The sequence below is a fragment of the Diaporthe amygdali genome, assembly GCF_026229845.1.
Source record: "Diaporthe amygdali strain CAA958 chromosome Unknown NODE_8_length_1307975_cov_65_857355, whole genome shotgun sequence".
In the NCBI taxonomy this organism is placed as follows: Eukaryota; Fungi; Ascomycota; class Sordariomycetes; order Diaporthales; family Diaporthaceae; genus Diaporthe; species Diaporthe amygdali.
Window position 1 is genome coordinate 1,205,108 of NW_026517028.1, and position 20,659 is coordinate 1,225,766.

At 53.7% G+C, this 20,659-nt stretch overlaps 5 protein-coding genes across 5 annotated transcripts; 2 read left to right on the forward strand and 3 right to left on the reverse strand.

The window, feature by feature from the left end:
* Positions 1-214: 214 nt before the first annotated feature.
* On the reverse strand, positions 215-5,642 carry J7T55_013596 (kinesin heavy chain; the record flags this gene model as incomplete). Its single annotated transcript, XM_053141406.1, has 2 exons — positions 215-5,499; positions 5,588-5,642. 2 exons carry the CDS (start codon positions 5,640-5,642, stop codon positions 215-217), a joined length of 5,340 nt encoding a protein of 1,779 aa, XP_052995935.1.
* Positions 5,643-7,311: 1,669 nt separating this feature from the next.
* Positions 7,312-9,657, reverse strand: J7T55_013597 (uncharacterized protein; the record flags this gene model as incomplete). Its single annotated transcript, XM_053141407.1, has 5 exons — positions 7,312-8,296; positions 8,357-8,771; positions 8,840-9,394; positions 9,471-9,521; positions 9,627-9,657. 5 exons carry the CDS (start codon positions 9,655-9,657, stop codon positions 7,312-7,314), a joined length of 2,037 nt encoding a protein of 678 aa, XP_052995936.1.
* Positions 9,658-12,278: 2,621 nt separating this feature from the next.
* On the reverse strand, positions 12,279-14,389 carry J7T55_013598 (phospholipase; the record flags this gene model as incomplete). The annotated part of the gene is made up of 3 exons (XM_053141408.1): positions 12,279-13,581; positions 13,636-14,191; positions 14,323-14,389. The coding sequence occupies 3 exons, from the start codon at positions 14,387-14,389 to the stop codon at positions 12,279-12,281; spliced, it is 1,926 nt and encodes a 641-aa protein (XP_052995937.1).
* Positions 14,390-17,420: 3,031 nt separating this feature from the next.
* On the forward strand, positions 17,421-17,669 carry J7T55_013599 (uncharacterized protein; the record flags this gene model as incomplete). The annotated part of the gene is made up of 1 exon (XM_053141409.1): positions 17,421-17,669. One exon carries the CDS (start codon positions 17,421-17,423, stop codon positions 17,667-17,669), a length of 249 nt encoding a protein of 82 aa, XP_052995938.1.
* A 996-nt stretch (positions 17,670-18,665) lies between these two features.
* On the forward strand, positions 18,666-20,049 carry J7T55_013600 (Cip2; the record flags this gene model as incomplete). Its single annotated transcript, XM_053141410.1, has 2 exons — positions 18,666-19,332; positions 19,400-20,049. The coding sequence occupies 2 exons, from the start codon at positions 18,666-18,668 to the stop codon at positions 20,047-20,049; spliced, it is 1,317 nt and encodes a 438-aa protein (XP_052995939.1).
* Between the last annotated feature and the right edge of the window lie 610 nt (positions 20,050-20,659).

Here is a 20,659-nt window from a genome sequence, read left to right on the forward strand (position 1 = left end):
GACCAGACAAGCAAGCACAAGACAAAGGAAATATGGATGCCGCTGGACTCCTTATTGAAGCCAGCAGCTCGTCTAGGCTGTAAACGGAAACGACCGTATCATCATAGCTTCATGGCAAGGTGTGATCTGGACTGCTCAGAGCCAGCCATCTCGCATGAACGCCTCAACTCAATCGTTATCATGCAATAAACGACGACACCCGAAGCAAGCGGGATCAGTAACTCATGCTCGGACTCTCGGCGCCGTTTCCCTCAGGACTCCCACTACTCGATGAGAAATAACTCTGATCAATCTTGAAAATCCAGTCAAGCTTGTCGCGCTCGCTCCGCGCCGCGAACAGCCACGTATTGTCCGTCCCGTAGATGGCAAATACGCCGGCTTGCAGCCTGGGAGACAGCTTGGCGAGACCGGAGCTGACGCTCTTGTTTCTGGCGTGTGACGAAGCAGTCCCGTCGCCGTTGATGTTACCAACGATGCTCGTGATGACCCGTCCCGAGGAGCCTCTGCGGTGGTGTGTTGACCTGCCGCTATTCTGTTGAGAACGAATCTGCTCAGGTGACGCGGTCAGGGCAGCATTCATGTCCATTCCGCCGTCTTCGTCATCAGCCCCATTCAGCAAATCCAGAATAGTCGGCTGGCTGTCAACTCGAGAGTTACGCAAGCTGACGACCGCAACCTCTTCTCCATCCGTAACGTTGTGGATGTGAAGATATGGTCGGCGTAGCTCCACGAACCGCTTGATCCATCTGGTGGCATCGCTGCTTGGCACCAGGAGATAACCGCCCTTGAGCACAGTAGGGTTCTTGGCAACCCTTATGATGGTTGCCACGAGCTCAGGTGGTGCAGCTGCCTCGGGATTACCATTCACAGGTGGCTTGATGTTTTCTTCGCTCAAAATCTGGTTGAGGGGGTCGGGATACCTTCTCCACAGCTTCAGACATCGCTCCAAAACGAACGTCTCGTGCTCAGAGTATTCCGACTTTGAAGGCTCCGGTTTTGAAGGTTCCACCGTTGTCTCGTCATCCTGCATTGGACGCTCTTCTTCGGTTTGCTGTTCTTCATCCTGCTTGTCTTCCTGTGCGCCCTTCTGTTCACCTGATGGTTCATCCGATGTTTCGGCTGATGGCTCGCCGTACAGGCCGTCAGTTGGCTCTGGGGGTTCGACAGGATCCAAAACTTGCGACACGTCTGGAGTTTCTTGCAGCAACTCATCGATGGAGTCAACGTCATCGTCTTCCCCCAAATTTAGCGGCGAAAAATCGGATTCCAGCCCTTGACTTTCACCATTCAGCGCTATTCTCGGCTGCGGCAGTCCAACCTTTTTCAGGAAGTTCTGCATGGCACCAATCTCAGCTATGCGTCTGCGCTTCTTCCGTGCGCTGATATAGTCACTGATCAGAGAAACACCTCGCGGAGTCCAGGTTGTCAAATTTTCCTCGCCCTTAACGTAGTCATGCTGACTATTCATCCTCCACAAATCCCCCACGCGTTTTATGGGCGCTGGCCGCATTTTTAGCGTGAAGATGGCGGTGCTGGAGTGTACAAAGCGGACACTCTGCCAGAGCGCAGACAGCATAGATGTTTGCCGCACGAAGGAACGGGACAGGATCTGGCAGCAGACGTTCTTTGAGAAACGCATTGGCTCAGCAAGCTTTTGGGAGCTGATTTCCCAGGTGATCGTCATCTGGACTCGATACTTCTCGCCTGTCGTGCGATCCAGCAGAAGGGAATTGTGCAGGCTGGAATCCCACTGGCCAGTGAGGGTGATGCTGCGCGTACCATTGGCGTTGTGTCGGAAGACGGGTTCTGACACTAATTTGAGAGCAATGTCTGGCGAGACGGCACCCATATCTGGATTTTTTCCAGCGGCGTCCACCAGCTGGATCTTGCCGACACGCACGGAAACCACATTATCCCAAGGCAAAATATCACCAGAGCTGTGGCTCAGATTGATAGTTATGCGTCTCTGCAATCCCTGGTGCAGTTGGAAGGTTCCACTATCCAGCTCGCCGGTCTGCGCAACCTCGACCGGGACGTATTCGCCGTTCTCGTCCATCTCCAGTACCTGGATGCGAGAGAGCAAGTCATGTTTTTCCTCGGTGTAAAAGTGAGACTCGTTTATCCGGGCCGACTTGGACTTCCCTCTCGAGCTGGGCACAGCATCTCGCATATCATCCCAGCTAAGGAGCTTGTCGAGGTGCATGGAGGACACCTTTGCAAAGATAGCAACCCGTAAAACCACCTCTGGAGGAGCAAAAAGAGGTACGTTCATACTATGAACACTTTCAAATCGAATCGCATCTTCGTCAAAATCCTTGACCATCTGCGTGGTTGTGATGCCATCTTCTTCCGAAATGCCAGGAATGAAAAGTTGAGCATGCACTTCCGTGCCTTCGCGTTCAGCAAAGCCCACCATTTCATGCATTACAACATTGAACTTGAGAGAATTTGTAGGTGCTCGGGCCGATGATGGTTCAAGTGACAGCTTGATAATACCGATGGCATGAGACGTGTGCGGCGAGAGCACATCGAGATGAAAGTCTTGGACTCGGCTCTCGAATACTGCCTTCAGCGGAACGTCTGCCTCCCCAATGAGGGTGTATTGAGGCATACAAGTTTCGATGAAAGGATTGTCGAGACTCAGGTGCTGAGCGTACTCCGGTTGGTCCAGGTACTGATGCATCTGTCGCATTTGCCGGACCCGATCGTGCAACTTGTGCAAGCTCCAGAGCCGAACCAGGCTGTGCTTGTAATCCACAACGCGGACGCCGATACAAGGTTTGATTGCTTGCTCGAGTGCGAAGTCGTCAGACTCCCCGCCGTTGAGGATCATGTCGTAAGAAGAGCAGAGATCGTGCCCAGAGTCGACGACGCAGAATTGGAACACCACACTCTCGTCCAGCTCTTGGCTCATGATCTGTGCCTCTTTCAAAGTTGCGGCATGTTGCAAAACCGACTCGGCCATCTGGACGTACCGGCGACCTCTCCAGTGTTTCACAACTCTCTTTGCCAGCTCTATCTCATCGTCCGACAACTTGGGGTTAGCTTTCGGCCTTTTCAGAGGGTCGAGCTTTTCGATTTTGGCCTCAAATTCGCGCTTCTGGACCTCGAGCTGTTTCTGCATGTCTTCTTTCATCCTTTTTAATGTTTCCTCCATATGCGCCTTCTCTTTCTTGATCTCTTCAACCTCGACATTCGCTATTTGAGCGGTCCTCAGCTGGTCATGGAACTCTTCTTTTTGCTTGTCCAGTTGAGCCTGCATCTCATCGCGAGCGTCACGCATCTTGTCATCAGAATCGCCTTGCTTTGGAGTCGATGGTATTGTCAAGGCTGTGTCAAGTGAGAAGTTGTCGATAGTGCCAGTCGACATGTACTTCTCCCTGACCGGATATGACGCCAGGGATTCCATATCGTCCTCCCCTTCCTTCCCGTTAACACGTTCAGCTCTGGCTCGCTGTACATCCTCAAAAAGGGCATTGAGCTCTTCGTCTGTGAGGTTGGAGAGGTTCTGGTCCGAGCCGAGGATGGCACCTGCAGCCTCTCGTCTCGCGAAAGACCAATCCGTATCCCGTCCGCGGGGCGCCGGTGAGTCTGAACGGCTCTCACTGCCAAACTCAGACCCTGCTTTACTCCAGCTCCTTTCATGCGGAAGCCTTGGGCTAGGTGTAGGCGATGTTCGTTCGAGTGATTGCAGTTGGCTGGCTGTGATCGACTGGCGCAAGAGACTATGTCGTTGTGTTTCCGTCCTTTCTGCTCGCTCCGCCTGGGCTTCCATGGGGTGATTGAATCTGAAGATGTGGAAATCACCAAGAATGACGCGGTATCCCGAGTGCAGCTGTTGAGGCTCGCTAATGCGCTTGCCATTGATCATGACAGCCGCGCCTTCCATTGGAGTAAGAGTGACGGTACCATCCGCGGCATTTTCAAACGAGCAATGCTCAGCTTGGATTCTGGTTCCTTTCAATCTTATACCTAAGTTTTGATTGGTCTCCGACTCCACATTGCCAACTGTTGTGATTCCAGGTTTCAGGTTGTAGACAAGACATTCTGCCAGGAGAGGATCATCTGACAAGTTGACCAAATGCGGCATCCTCTTGGGGGTGCTGAGCCCAATGAATCCTTTTTCGATGCTGATACCAAGCTCTTCTAGAGCAGCTTCACGCTCTTGGTGGATCTCCTCGGTCTTGGCCATCTTCTGCTCCCAGGTCTGGTTAAGGTCTGACAACAGCTTTTCGCTTTGGCTCAGCTGCTCCGCGATCTCGGCCTTCGAGACCTTCTTGGTGCTGCCGTCGGCCGCAGTGATTGTGACCAGTTGCTTCTCGAGGGGTGTGCCTTCGGCGTAAACTTCATCGGCCGGGACACCGACACCCCCCACAGCACCAGCAGCACCTCCCCCAAGCTTGCTTCTGAGTTGAGCTAGCTCTTCCTTCAGTTCTCTGATCATGCGAGCATTGGCATCCTCGTTGACAACAGCGTGGTTCTTGATTCGTTTGGCGGAATCGGCATATCGTAGAGTACTCAGTGTTTCGTCGTAGTTGATATCAGCAGGACTGATCGCTGCTATCATTGCAGTCATACTGTTACCACCCAAAGAATCCTTCAACAACCATGTCAGTACCGAATCTCGGTAAGGCACCTGTGAGGCGGCGCCCTTCTTCTTCTTGCCGGTGGAAAGGTCCGCGAGGGCAGCGATCACACGGCCGAGCGTGGACAGCGATCTGTTGATTTCGGCACCTTCTTTGAGACGCGCTCCTGTGGCTCCTGTAGACGTCGCTCGCTCGGAACCCGCGAGATCGACCAGACTGATCTTGGCGACCTTCTCCATTTCCATCTTGGTATCAGTGTCGACTGTCTTCTGAGTGAGCATCAGTGTAAAGACAGCATGACTTCGACTGGATGTTGCGTTCATGTTCGTGGCGGCGACAGTTCTGGCCTTGTTCCCTTCGTCCATGAGATTTTCGATTTCCTGGAAGCTGCCAACAACGAGCTTTGCGAGATCTTCGACGTATGGACCAGTGGAAGGATGCTCTCGTACTTTCAGGTTCCCCTTGGTGCCTGGATTCAACAAGTCCTTTACTCTTTCATTGTAGATTTCCAGGTACGATACCTCAACAGTACAGCGAGTATTCGGGTCCGCCTGCGTTATGCCCGTTATTCTTTCAAACATGTCTTGACAAATCATTGGAATGATACCATGCTCTTTGCCATATCCCATCATCGAGTATGACTTTCCAGAACCGGTCTGACCGTATGCAAAAATACAGTTGTTGTAGCCTTGGAACGCATTGTCCAACAGCGGCTTTCCCAAGTCCTCGTGTAAGTGATGCTGTTCGGCATAGTTTGAGTCGCTCTTACTGAAAGACCAATATGATCGATCGAATGCGAAGACTTTCTGGCCGTTGTCTTTTGAATTCTTCCCTTGAGGAGCATCTGGCGGAGGGGTGAGGATGGTTTGGGCTTCTTTCATCTCCACGATACATTTTGCGCCGCGGTCGATCTCTGAGAGAGGCACATGTCAGCCCTAGGTCACTTTGCAGCAAATACCATTGTTGAGAAGCCAGGGGAAGGCTGCTTGCTGAGAACTAACCTCTACTGTTAAAAGGCCGCACCCTCACCACCACCTTGATGTTTCCTCCAGCCATGGTGACTGCGTTTCACGTGCGCGTGAGAGCCTTGTGAAGGCCTCACACACAGAACAAGCCTAGGAAGGGCCCGGTGTAAGTCAACAACAAGAGATTCGAGAGTCTGCGGTGCTCGGCACGGCTAGCGACAGCTGAGCACAGCGACAGGTCTCAGTCTTTGCCCACCCCACGGACTAGCTGCAGCTCGACCGGGAGCCTTAGTGGAAGTCTCTTTGTGGTCCCAGCATGTGATCCCGACTATTTGACGCGAAACCCAAGCTCATTCTCTTATCCAAAAGAAATCGGCTCGGGTCGCGGACGGAGGCGGTCGGTCGGGGCTGGAAGACCAGTATCGTGTCGGTAGGGGATTACGCGTGACTGGCGCAGTGCAGCGCGGCAACGTCTTGCAGGAGAGATGAGTCGTTTGGCTCGCGCGCACGAGGAACCAAATGGCCCTGGCCGACAGGCCTCAGATTCGATATTCGGTAGAGCGGTGTGCAGTGGGCAATAGCTAGGGTTGATCGGTCTTGAAGATGGGTTGGGTGCTTGTTCGCCCTGGCTTTGAGGATCGTGGAGGGGGAGAGCGGCGTCGAGGGTGTCGAGAGGGTCGAAGGGTGCACGGGCGGGAGGCTCTGAGTGGTGGTGGACAGGTTGTCGGGTTAACTTGGGGAATGCCCCCCAGATCTCCAAGCGACGGTGTGAAAAACGGGCGTTTTCGTTGATCAACAAATTTCCCTGCTAGAGAGGGGAGCATAACGCGACTGGACGCACCTCGCTGGGCTGCAGGCTGCATGACCGCGAAGTGCCCATCCTCCTTTGGGCCTGGGGCACCTCGTCATACCCGTACTCGCCGTAGGAGTAGCGGGAAATTGCACTTCACGTGTCACGGGCAGGCGGCCTGCTCCCGCCGTGGTGGCCCCTGTCACAAGGTAGCAGCCGGAACAGGGGTTCTGAACAACCCTTGGACCCTTTCTTTTTCCATGACCTTCTCTCTGGCTACACCATCAAGATGGCATTGATCTAATTCATGGTAATTACCGATCTCAGGATGACTGGACGCCTACAAATCTAACCAGTCTTGGGTCTCACAGTAATTGTTCCAACCAACTACGAGGGAAAATTCAGTAGACACCCACTGCTCTTTTCCAATCACTTCCTATCTCCTAGTTTGGTGGTTTGATCCAAATCCCACAGTGTTTTCGAGACGATCTATAGTTTTGATCAAAATATTTCCCAAGTATTTACAACATGAGTCTGTCTTTTATTGCCAATCATGATTGTGCCAATATTTCTCTCAAGCCTCGAATACGGTTCTATGCATATTGTTTTTGGTATATCCCTTCAACTTAGACACATTTGAACCGCACTCTGGTCTACAAGTCAGATGCTCATCGTACTCTTCTAAAACTTCTTCTTCATGAACGAGATCCTTGATAGATAGGGATATATGGGGCTTGTGGTTCCCCGGATGAAATTTTGTTATTCCAAATTCTTAAGATGCTGAGCTTCTGTATTATACAACATGTTTTGGTTAAGTATTTAGTATAATAATGAACAATATCATACACTGTCAGTTCCGACACCTTCATCACATGCGCGACTCGCTTATTTATCAAGTCTCTCTCTCTCTTCATCATCTTCTCTCTCCTCTCTTTATTTATCTCCCCCTTCCTCTTCAAATCACCCGGCATCAACTCCCCTGTCCGACAGGCCGATCTCCAACGCCGTCCGTCCCCCCATCTCTACAAGCCAGCCACCGCATCAGTTTCAGCGCGCCCTCCATCCCCTTCTCCGCCACCTCCCAGCTCTCCAGCCCCATCTGCACCAGGCCGACCTCCAGGCAGTTCTTGACAAACCGCTCGTGGGGCGTGCCGCGCGACGCTGGCGTGACGCACAGCACGACCCACACAAACACCCCAAGCAGCGCCTTCCAAGCGCGCAATGGCACCCGCCAGACCGTCGTCCACAGCCGCAGGAAGTCCTCACCGCTACACACTCTCTGGTCTCGGAGGGGCTTCCGCAGCATGATTGCCCGTGAGTAGATCAGCGCTGCTTGGCGGACCGCCTGGTATATCACGTCTGAGGCGGTGGGTGTTGCCATGTCCTTTAGTTCTGGTAGTAATGGCCCGGGGATGCGGGCTGTGTGATCTGGCAAGACGCCAGGAAACATGAACCTCTGGCTCATAGGGGATTGTTGCTCCTGTGTGTAGAAGAATCCCGGGCCTTGCTGTTCCGGCAATAGTCGTGGACTTGCTGCCGATGACCCGTGGCGGGCAGACGGTCGTGATCCATATGCAACTGTAGTGCTCTCATTTTGCAGTGAGTCCCCAGATCCTCGATGTTGGGACCTTTGAGCGGCTTCTTCCGGGAGACCTGAGATCCTGTCATGTATCCACGTCGATGTGCTCTGTAGCTTTTGCAGGTCCTTCTGGGAGCAATCTACCGGCAGGTTCAAGACGAGCCCGATGAGGAACCTCATATCATCCAGGATCCGAGCCGTGGCCTCGTGCAGCTTCAGCGGCTCCGCGCACGTCTTGAAGGGTACGAGAGGCGATACGAGCGGCGTGTTGAGGAAGACACGGAATGGCACGTGTGCGTAGTCCTGAGATTCGAAAGGGAGATCCCCTTGCAGATATGGCTCCACCTCGAGAGACAACGCGATAGTGATGTCAGTCCTGAGAGTTTTGGGATCAGCATGGGCAAGACACGAAAGAGCGTGATCGGGGCAACGTTACATGATGATCAACTTCGCCAACAGGCCTCCGAGCCCCAAGTTAGAAAGTCCGCCCCTGGACTTCACCATTTCCCTCAATCCCCCCAGGTGGGCCTCGAGCTCCTTCCTGCCGCCCCAGTACCATTCGTTCAAAATCAGCTGCAGGACTCCCGCGATCGCCTCGTCCGTTGTCGACCCCGTGGTGCGGAGGTGTGTCTCTAGCATGCAGATGGCGTCGCCCTTCCGCGTCATTGCAGTGGTGTTGTCGACTATGCTGGGGCAGGTGTCATTGAGAAAACAGGCGGCCGTATAAATGGCTATTTGAGTGAGCATTGGGTTGTGTAGGCAAAAGGGGATATATTGCTTCATATACGGGTTGGCAGCGGGATCGGGCTCGCCGTCAAGAGACGCTTTGAAGCGAGAGATGAGGTTGACGACTTTTGATTGTGACCAAGGCTCTTAGTCTGAGTGCTTTACCACGATGAGACTGTGGAGTGTCACTTACAGACGCGCAGCATTTCGGCATCCTGTCTTGTGGGTGGTGCCGGCTGATATACCCGACCATCTGCGCTGATGAGCGACGGTGAGGGTGGCACATGCTCTTGCTGAATGAACCACAGCAATATCTCATCTGTCATAGAGGGCTGCCACCCTTGGATAAATTGCGCTGGTAACTCATTTCTCATGTTCAACAACGTGATAGCATCATGAAAGGCCTCGGTGTGGATTTCACAGTCGAGATTACACGCGGGCGCCGCGAGGGGGCTCACGACTTCTTGAGATACAGGTGGCCAGAGACTTTGCCTGTTGTCTACTGAGGCTGTTGGGGATTGAAGCTGATATTGTGTGTCAAAACTCACGCTTGACCAGTAAGTCGGGCTCTGGACAAGAGGAGACCAGGCCACCTGTTGGGGCGAGAAGACTTCTCTCGGCGGTAACAGAGGTTGATCGACGCCGTCAAGAGAAACATGCTCATCTCCAGTGAATGGCAGGGGGAGCAGGCCAGGGCTCGATGACATGGGCCGGCTCGACGGCCCGGGTCCGTCAATGTGCCTGTTGTCTGATCAGTCGAAGTAATCGTCTCGTAGCCAGTCGGAAGAGACTCACCTCGGTGTGCCTGATTTGTATTCACACACAGGTGGCGGATATCTTCTCGCACAATTGCCACAGGGCTGTGCCTGGTTGCACTGCTGCGAGTCAGTCATCAATGCGGTTTTGCTGGCAGGATACACGTGAAGACTCCAGTATTTCTACCACGGTTCATTCCATAATCTAGAGGAATATCGGCATACTCTTTGTTTTCGCCGTCGACATTCTCCACATGATGTTGGTGTCCTCTCAGAGCGCTGAGAGCGCTGTGCAGATTCAGACATGACGCAGTGCAAGCCTGCCCATATACTACTCGAGCTTCTGTGGTGCAGAATAAAATGTGTGTTGAGCCACCTGTCGAGTCAAAGCCACATGTGGTAGCGGTGGGTTGCAAGAAGTACATTGACCGACAGAGGATGTAGAGAGGTTGGACTAGCCGTAGGGGAAGACAACTTGACTTGTGTTTTCTCCCATGCGCTGTTTGTCTGTGGGTATTCACTCAGGACAATCGCATGCAATGTTTATCACGATCCTCCAAGGTTGACCAGAAAGAGTTGACGATAATACTGAAGCACATTGCTTCATCTTTCGAGGTTGGGGCAAGAGAGATGTGATACACTTCTGACATCAGAACGCTGAATCCCGAGAACTGTTAGGGCCTTTATCCCAGAACAGCGTCCATAATTAGCTCATGGGAAGATCGATCAGAGTAGAGCCTCAGCTGAGGCGCAACGTTAATGTTCTGTGATAGGTCAAGCGACCACTTCCCAGGCCGTAAGCAGCAGCGTTCCCTCGTCTCTACGACCCTAGCGACTGGCTCTCTCAGACCAGCTACCTAAGTATGTCGCAGCTTGCTTCTGCAAGAATATGTTTCGCTTCTCCAGCGAATGACGCTGCTCCCAACAACGTTCAAAGCTGCGGCATCGGAACCCCGACAACGACCCGAACTGTCAGAATCACCCGGTTCATCCCATCCCCAGCTCACTGTAGCAAAGAAGCCACGCGACAGCTGCCTGGAGACAAGTTACACCACCAAGAAGGACCCTTCGTAGGGCAGGCCATGGCACCCTGTAGAGTGCCGGGCTAGGATCGAAGGCGTCCCGCTCCGCCCAGTAGTGACAACTTTAAACGAGAAAGTGGCTGTCAAAAATCCTGAGGCGGAACGTTCCATGCAGCCAAACATAGGTATTCCCCGGGTCAGACCAGCGCGGTATCCGGGGATGGGAGTCATAATAAATGTCAGGGCACCCCCTTCCCACATCGTCGCTTGGAATGCTATAAGCAAGGCTACCGACTTGGCGCGCCGAATAGTGACCCCTGAGAGGGCAGCTCTACGAGCTGTGGCGCCCGCATCCATGATCAGATGCGGTCTGCTGCAGCATTTCCCCATTAGACTGGTCACATCTCAGACAGTCCAGTCGATAGAGGTTGGGTGACTGTCGCGTGGTGAGCACAGGCAGTCACCACGAGAGCATCCGTCGATTATGTACCCTGGGGCCACTTCTCCAGCAGGAGAAACATGAAATCACGAGACCGCGTGCCTAGGGGCAACACCCATGCCCCTCTCGTGACCATCCTGTCCCCCTCCCCTTTCGAGCCTGCGTATTACGAGAAGCTAGTCGCAAACAGGCTGATCTCCCGGGGCACGACATGCATCTCCTCCACGATCGGAACGGGGAGAGGGCTCGAACGGGCGGAGCTCAATATGTCTTGATTCGCCAAGCCATGCGGGCTTAGGACGCAATTTTCAGCCACCGGTACAGCTGAGATGGAGCTGATACTGGTTAGGGCCAGGCGTACAAAGGGAACTCCAGGATCCTCCGCTGACGTTCAATGCAGGCTGGCTCGAGGTCTCGCGCGGCGCAATATGGAGGGCATGGCAGAGGACGTATATTGAGTACTTCGGTAGCTTGATGCAGATGTCGCCTGCTGGTATTGGATGGAAAGCGAGATGACGTGACTAGTTCTACTCCGACTCTAGACGTCGGCGAGGCTCCCAATTAATAGCACTTCTGAGTAAGATGCTCCCAGCCTGAAGGAGGTGAAGGAGGTGAAGGGATAAATGTCAGAATCAGTGATAGGTGACGTTGCAGGGTGATCGGCGCTGCGGCAGTTGCAAGGGCTTAGATCCACCCTGCACCGAACTGTCGGGTCAGATCGATCTGTGTGAGCAGGAATTCCGGGACCACCACGTCTTACCGTCCGATATCTGAGAGCAGAGACGCGATTAGCGAGAGTGAGCACCTTAGTTCTCCACCCATGGCAGAATCACTAGTGAATGATAAGCTCGGAACAACTACTTCCCATAGCGAAACGTGCACTATAGTTCCTTGGAATCCTGCCGGCATGATGGAGGAGGATAAGGAAGCCTGGAATGGAAAATGGTCATCGAGTCCACATGAAACTAGTAAAGCTGACGAAGCGTATGCCGTACAGCTGCACTACAGGGATGGTTCGGTCGAGCAGTGAAATGACGGGCGGGTTCATGCTATTACCTTTGTAAGGATTCTCTCCAAAAGGCCGGCCTCCATTCCACAAGATACTGGCAGATGCTGTGTAAGAGCAGCAAAAGTTCCTGCTCAAGTTGCTGGACATGCTCGATGAGCACAATGCTTTATTGTTCGTACATTCATTAGATCGCTCTCCCGATCACGCGAACCGAATAAATGGTAGAAGTAATTATTGATATTATTTCATCAAGCGTCAAGAAGCATGTTTACTGAAATTGGTATCCTAAACAAGAAAGAACCCCCGAGCCGTAGAACGCCTGCATCCCTAGTTTCTTAGCCAACAAGCCTGAGAAATGCACAGTCATGATTTTTGTCCACCTCGCGATTATACCCCCGAGGACAAACTCAACGACCCTGATAGACTGGTTTCCTACCAACAGGCGGGGGCGGTTCATCATCCAACGGATAGGGCGGTGCCGGACCCACGGGGGCCGTGCCTACACGCCGCGGTGCTCTCGGGACTTGATTCTCCGGGAGTGGTGTCTTCGGCGGCAGTGGCGGGGGTGCTACCCTCGGTGGCTGCGGGGCAAAGTCCTGGCGGCTGGGTCGCTCATCCGTGGATACAATGGCGATCTTGTCTGACCCAGACGCATTCCGCCACTGTTCGGGTGTTGGCGCATGTATCACGAGTTTGTCTCCATCTCCGTGATGCTCGGCGGCGGCGGCCGAAGCCGGCGGGGCTGAGGGCGGCCTCTTACCGCTAGAAGGCGGCGATGCTCGGCGAGGTCCTGTCGGCTGAGGAGAGCCGTGTATGGAAGGCGGCAGGGGTTGGCTCTGCGGTATGGTAGGCAGGACCCGCTCGTATGAGCTTCTTGGGGACTGGTGTGTGTTTGGGAGCGACAAATTATCTGTCCCGGAGTCGTAAGATTGTCGGTCGAACGAGTGTCGGCTTGATGGTGTGTGAGGGGATGGCCAACTCTCTGGGATCTCGGCGGGAAGCTCGACGGCCAGTGGTGCTGAAATGTCAAACTCGGGCAGCTTGTACTTCAGGTCTGGTTCTGCGCTGAGTCGCTCCAGTCGCTGCCTTGCACGATGGATCTTGGCCAGCTTAGCTGAGGCGTCCTGGACCATCTTCTGCTCCGTCTTCCTCCCAAGGTACATTCTCGTCGAAGTGCTGATGTCCGACAACCGGTTCCACTCATTCATTCCAAACTCTCCCACACCCACCTCAACGTTAAGGCGATAATAGACCTCAGGATTGACTCCCCTGTCCGAAAGGTGTTGCTTCTTCATCATCTCGTGTGTCTTTTCGCATCCTTCAATTTTGGCGATAAGTCTCCGCTTGGCCTCTGCGAAGCCCCCAATGAAGCCTTCATACCACTCTGCCTTATTCGTGTCGCTGCCCTTCGGTCTCTTTCCTGTTCCTATGCTTAGGAAAACGCCAACGTCCCGTCCAGGCCACTCGTTTACAACGGCTTCGTCGAGAGCTTCTGGAGCTGGGTTGAATCGTCCATCGCCATCGTCGTGGAACACGGTCTGCCCAATTTGGATGGGCTTGAATGCTAGTCCTATAGAGCAAGTTGCTCTCCCGGCCTGCCAAATTTTGCAATCGAACTCCGGGGCAGGCTCTCTCCTTGAATCGTACGACCTCAGTAAAACAACGTCGACATTTTTGCTAGATGCGCCTTTGTATACGGCGGTCACAGCACTGCAATATCGTCAGTCAGGAGTTCCTGGCTAGGAAAATACGGAGGAAACATACGTTTTGGTTCGGAATTCTCTTTCGTCGTAGAGCCGTGCGTTAGGGTCACCACCACCTCTACCAGAGTAGTATGGCCGGGCCATCTGAGCCGCGGGGCTCTTGTTACTGAAGCTGACCACGCTTGCATTGCTGGCGTGCCTCCGAGGGTAGCTCGACCGAGAGTGTGAGCTCAGAGGGCTGTGAACCGAGGTGCCATCGTCGCCTTCCGACTCAGATGTGGTGTGTTCGGACACTGCGTCCTTGATGGCCTCCTCGAGCCTCGAGGCCTTAAAAAGGGTTGCGTGGGTGGGAATGCCGAGTATCGTCTTGTCGGTCTCGAACACCATGCGCGTGAGGCGTACGTAGAGCTGTTTGCAAGTCTCCAGATCCAGACGCAGCCTTCCCAGCATCAGGGCGATCAAGCCGCCTGTTCCGGTGCCGACGATAAGGTCGAAGTGGTCGGCGGGTTTTGGGATCTCGTGGCGCCTTGGCGCGCGACCCTCAATTTCGACGAAGGTTCGGTGCATGATCTCCTGTATGATGATGAACATGCTGTAGCCTCGGACACCACCGCCATCTGTGTATCATGTATGTTGTCAGCGCGTGCAAGTCAAGACGCGTGCGTTGGGTAAGTGTGGTTACAGGACCGCTGACGCGGGTGGGGGGTTGTGAGTGGAAGTGTGTGTGTATGTTAGAAGTGGTTCTCACCTAGCGACAGGATCCGAAGGGGCGGACCCTTGGTGGTGTCCTTTCTCTTCAAGCCAGTATCCTCCATATGTTCAACACGGTCTGCGAGGTGTCCTGGCGACTGTGTATTGTGCAGGAGGGAAGTATTCCGTCGAGTTGAAGTCGAGGAAGAGTCGGAGTGTTGGGCGGGACAAGGAAGGGATTCCGAGTCGAGCGCAAGTCCTAGGTTTGTAGGTTTGTACAATAGGTACCCAGGCAGGAGTAGGATAGGCCCAACTGGGGCGCAATGCGTCACTGACCCACAGTCAGACTGCACCTGTGCAGGTGCAAGACAGGGTTCTGGGGCTGGGGTGCGTTGGGTTCAGTTGAAGAAGCTTGGGCCGGGAGGGGCCAAAGAATCCTCAGAGGAACTCTCTCAGCAGCACCACCGCCACAGGCACCTCGGAGCGGGTAGGCGAGCAGGGATCGAGCTGCTTGTCACCCAGGCAGGCCTGGCAGCCCTGCAAGTGGGCAGCGGCAGCAGCAGCGGCAGCAGCAGCAGTAGGAGGAGGGGCGGGTTGGGCAGGTCAGCAGCACTCGAGTGGCGCTGGCCCAATTCCGTGCAGCGATCGGCCTGGTGCAACAATGCAGAATGCGACTCTGGCTGCGAAGACGTCAATATTCCGTCGTGAATCTAAGAAAAGAAGAAGGCGACACCAGGATGGGGAAGACTCTAATATTCCTCAACCGAAATCGAGATTTTCTCTTCACGGAGAAATAGTCCAGTCAGGCCGGAGTCGATCCGCGCCAAGGTGGGATGACTGGCAGAATGGCTGACTGGCTGGTTGGTCGACGGTGACGGTGGCAGTGCTGGGAGTGCTCCCTCCTACCTACCTAGCACGCCTAGGTACAGTTTGGTGCCTCTCGTACCGGCGTATTCCCAGCTTGATCGAGCCCACTATTTCGGTTCCCTGTTGTTTGCTGCCGACCTGTCTGGTTGAAACGCCGAGAGGCCTGCGATGACAATGAACACAATCAACGAACCTCGGAGGCCCCTGTCACATTCTCGGGAGCCAACTGCGCCTTGGTGGTTGGGGACTCGACGCGTTTATCTCTGACCTCGCCGGCTTTGAGCTTGATTTATTGATCTCGCTCAGCTACCCCTGTTCGCATCAGGCCTCGATCTCTGCACGCCAGACGTTCGACGACCTGGTTGCCCAGACATGTCTTACTGGTAGGACTTTGTAAGCTTAGGAAGGCTTACATACTTCTGGCCCTTCATGCGACTGTCGTATTAATTGTCCATGTTCAGCCTGGCGGCACACTGGTATCCGGACTGCCGAAGTGTGCATTCGCGTCTCAAACCTAATAATAAGCTCACATAGGCTCATGCCAGGTACACGCAAGCTGGAAACCACACATTACTGTGTAGCCATACCAGATCAGGGCAGCCGTTCGCGCATTTCTCCTCGTCGTGCTGCGCTCCCTTCTCCTAGCCCCGAGTCGCTAGCTGACAGAATCCGAACGCGAACACCCCGGGCCCGCTGTGTCGACCAAGCGAAAGACGCTACCTGGGGTCATCGAGAGAGCGATTGGACGTCTGAGAGGACTTTACGGTACAAGGTTGGTGATCAGGTTCCCATCAATCGTGGCTGAGCCGGCGGGAGCGGCGCGGCGTCCTCGCTTCCTCACGCGCCATTGGATCGCCACCGAGCGAGACAGGGCTTGGCAACCCAGGACGGTGCCGATGTCATCCATCCACCGCTACAGCTCCGCCAGCAGTCAGGAACTCGACTCCTGTCCATCAATGCCTACTTTTGGCGATGGCTTGACACCGGTTTGCTCATGGAAATATTCTAGAAAATTGCCTCATTCGGCGCATGGCATTTCGAAACATTGCCGTCCTCGCGGTGGAGCGTCAAGAGGCCGCCTTTGAGAACCAGCACATCTCCACTCCAGATACGAAGAGGAGTATTTCGAGGCGGCGGACCCTGCAGACCGCAGAATGTGGAGCACTCCGTGAGGACTGACAGATCATGGGTGCACCAAACATTCAGCTTACTGTACCATCACAGCATCTCCGTGGGGTAAGCAACTTCAAGGCGTTGTCTGCTTCGACACAGGTATCTGCTCCCACTGGCCTGCTCGCCTAGATGGTCGTAAACTTTAGTCTTCTCCGGGCTCCATGTTCAAAACACCCATATTCCAGTCCTGTATCTAGGTAAGCTTGGATTACCAAAGTCGGTGAGCCCGCAACCTCCGACGGTGTGCTTCAGCGCCTTATTATTGTAGGCCTCAAACCTTGTTCCACTTATTTTCCCACAAGATCAGAATTAGGTGCTGTTCCCACACATCCGCGCAGAACATCCACCTAGATTCTGGGACTGGTTGTCAACCACACGAACGGTTGGAACCCGCCCTTTGCGAAAGTCGTCCGGGCAAAAATTTATTTTTAGAGTTGCGCACAGTTCTCTTGCCTTCGCAGTCACTTCACGGACCCGAGGTGCGGTTCCTTTTTTTTTCGGTTTGAAAACCTCACATGAAGTCTAGTATCTCGGCGTGGCTCTCAGGTCGGAGAGGGTCATGCACAGGTTGGAGGTAGCCTGGGCAGTCTGTCTGCCTAAGACAGTAAATCGACGAGGATCACAGTCGAAAGTGGCCATTGTGAATAGATCACTGTTCTTTCGCAAGCTCCTGGCTCTCGCCTGGACGCACTTCTGATTGCCCGTTTGCTTCGCGACCTGGCGGTTGCTTTGGAGAGGCCAACTTCATAGACAACAGCATTGGCATACTCACACGCCAGGTGGACCAGACTCCCAGGTTCATCCGGTGTTTGCAAGTAGATCTAAGGAGCGAGCATCCCCTTCTTCTACAGTAGCCATATTACAACCTTGCAGCAATTGATATGCTTTGCGCCCACGACATGGATGCGAACGGTTAATAATTGTATTGATACTGGAGCAAGTGCTTCCGTCACCGGCTAGCTGACTCAGCAACCATTGACCTTATCTTATCGGCCATCTTTATTTTTGCTACCCCTGCTGAAGAGTAATGCATTTCCAACACAACCGTCTCTCTTGCTAGTCCACGAACATCAACCACACAACACCACCAGAAGTTTGTCCTAGACAAGAGCTACCATGGCCCAGGGCGAGATCAAGAAGAAGGCAGCGCCAGCTGCTTCGAAAGCAAAGCCTATGAAGGGCCAGAAAGTCAAGAAGCCGAAGTCAACCAAAGCCGACAAGCTGCAGAAGAAGTACACATCAGGGATGGTCAACAAAACCGAAGCTCTGCTGGGCGAGCGCGCCGGACATTTGGAATTGATCGGGAAAGGCAAAAAGGCCAAGAAGGACGAAAAGCACAAAGGTGGCTCGAGGAAGTTTGGTTGAGTGGGATCAGTCATGACACTTGCGGCGATTGACGCGCAGATGCCTCAAGTACACGGCGTCCGACCGAATGACGGCACTCTTCCTTTGAGCTTCTATTTGTGTGTGTGAATCGATTTGGGACTCGTCGGAACTCGGCGGCCAGAAGGCGGTCCTCGAAGCAGAACTTGGAGAGGACAACCAGATACGACTCCTCAAATGTCGTTTCGACAGACGGATGCCGAACTACAAGTGTCCCTTGTTGAAGATGCACACACACACAGCGAAACGGAATGCGAAACTCGACACTGAGTCCGGAGGAATCGAGTTACAGAAACACTATGTTTTTCTGGTTACCACCAGTTCATCAGCAAACAATGCGGCAGTTTGATACGGTGGTTGTGCACGATATAGTCCAACCTTGGAACAGCCGTTGGGGACTCGATCAGCAGGTAGATGTCGGGGAACACATTAATGGCAGAAAATAAAGCACCCCCGCGGCGATCAGCACCGGAAGTAGCTCTCGGCTAAAAAGGAGCTCATTGCCTGCATCCCCAAGTCGCATCACCACAACCTTCCCAGAATATTTCCCAGAATACGCCATGGAACGAACTTACGAGATACTTGCAAGGAGACACAATGATGGCGCTCTTGGGCACCACAAGATCAAAATACAGAACTCGGCAGATTGAAAGTACCAGCCCCAGCCCAATGGCTGAGAATAGGAGAAGCATCTGGCTGCGGTGCAAGGTCGCTGTCACGGCAGATTCCAAGCTCATATCCAATATCACTTATACAATTTCATCAAAAACAAATTGTTTGGCATCATCTGACCGGCTAAGCATACCAGACATCGTACAGCATCGTCGGTTGGGCGGAACGCCATTTGTGGTAAGAGTCTGCATCCTCATTTACAAATAAATACCTTTCCTGTGACATGCAGCACGAGTATGTTATAAGGTGGTCCCCGGGAGATTGGTCTTAGGAAATCGACTCAACACTGCGACATCGACCGCCGCCATGGGTTTCACGTTAGACTTCCTGATCTGGGCCATCCTAGGTGCTGAAGTAGCGACGGCACGGCCTGGACCTGGACATGGACCTGGATCTGAACCAAGAGGCTCAGTGACTGAGGAGCTTCCGCGAGCCGTCTCGTGCGCGACGATTCCGTCCCCGTTCCCGAGCTGGTCTCAGCTGCCGCAACAGACAACTTTGCCCGACCCATTCCTACCGCTTGGTTTCACAACTACAGATAATGCGGGCAACCAGTCAGCCTCAGCCTTCGCACAGGATGTTATGACAGGAAAAGGCAAAAACAGGATTCAGACGGCGGAGGAGTGGTACCAGTGCCGGCAGCCTGAGATACTGAACTTGCTGCAGGAATATCAGTACGGTTATTATCCGGATCACGCCCAAGAAACCGTCACGGCTACTCGTTCTAGCAACACCGTCAGTATCTCTGTAACAGCAAGTGGCAAAACTGGAAAATTTTCTGCGACGGTAAAACTTCCCACAGGAGCCAGCAAGGCAGCTCCAGCACCTGTGGTCATCAACATTGGGGGAATGCAGGATCAACCTTATCTGCAGGCTGGAATTGCTGTGGTGGGATTTGACTACACAAGTGTAGCCGCAGATAGTAACAGCAAGACTGGCGCATTTTGGAGCATCTATAACGGGAGAGACATTGGTGAGCACACTTTTGCATGGTCACTTGGTGATTGCACGGGCTGACTCTCCGGCCTCCTACCGCTCAGGTGTCTTAACTGCCTGGGCCTGGGGTTTCCACCGCACTCTTGACGGTCTGAACCTCACCGTCCCGGAAATTGATCCGACGCGCGTCGGCGTGACGGGCTGCTCCCGGCTTGGCAAAGGGGCCCTCGCTGCCGGCCTGTTTGATAAGCGAATTACCCTAACGATGCCTATGTCATCAGGAGTGCAGGGGCTCGGTCCCTACCGATACCATGCAATGAGCGGACAGGACGAGACGCTGGAGAACAGCAAGCAGGGCGCGCCCTGGTGGAGCGACAACGCCCTCGCCACGTTTATCAACCACGCCGAGTGGCTGCCGTACGAGGCGCACACCATTGCTGCTGCGATTGCGCCGAGGGCCTTGGTGATTGACCAGGGGACAGGCGACCAGTTCACGAACTCTAAGGCGACGGCGATCGTGGTGTACCCAGCTGCCAAGGTGGTGTATGACTGGCTTGGAGTAGGGGACAAGATTGGAATGAGTGTGAGGAGCGGTGGCCATTGCGACTTGTCAGGGTATTCTTCTGTCCTGCAATTTGCACAGAAGATCTTACTGGGCAAGAATATCACGCAGGATTACAACAATTTGGGGTCGTATGGCTCGCCTCTCACCACGACATATCCTTGGGCGACTGCTGTTCCAAAGGCAGCATGAACAGATTTACCAAGCAAAAGGGGCACCGGGCTTCTGAGCCTGAAGATAGTTTGACTCTACGAGACGCCGCTGTGGTGAATGTTTTGCATCGGGGAAATACTGTCAGGGGTTCTTGCAAGTCAGTCAGGGGGCGCAATACGACTGGCGCTCATTTACCTAAACGCGCTCTGCATCCCGAAGCTTACTCGTGAGCATCAAGGCGAGTTATAATTTAGCCCACCAGCATTGGATAAATTTACTTCCCTGGGGAAATTGCGTTAAGGCTGTACACTTGCAGGATCTTATACGGTAATCTCGACGTTGCCGCCGCTCTTAACTCTATCCTTGCACACCAACGTCGACATAGAGAAAAATGTGCAAGCCGTACAGCTGATCTAAAAGTCGAAGGCCTGCAGCAATTGCTGTGAGACCCCCAAGGAGCAGCGCGGAGATTTTTATAATCCAAAAGGGAATTCCCTTCACCTGTTTTCGACGCCCGGCCGGCTTCGCTCTCCACTTTCACATTTCGGGACCCACATCAGCTATGCAGATCCGAGATCAATGCGACACTCGTCAGAAAACTTAAACCACAATGTCGGATACGTTGTGTCCCGACCAACTGGTAACCGCC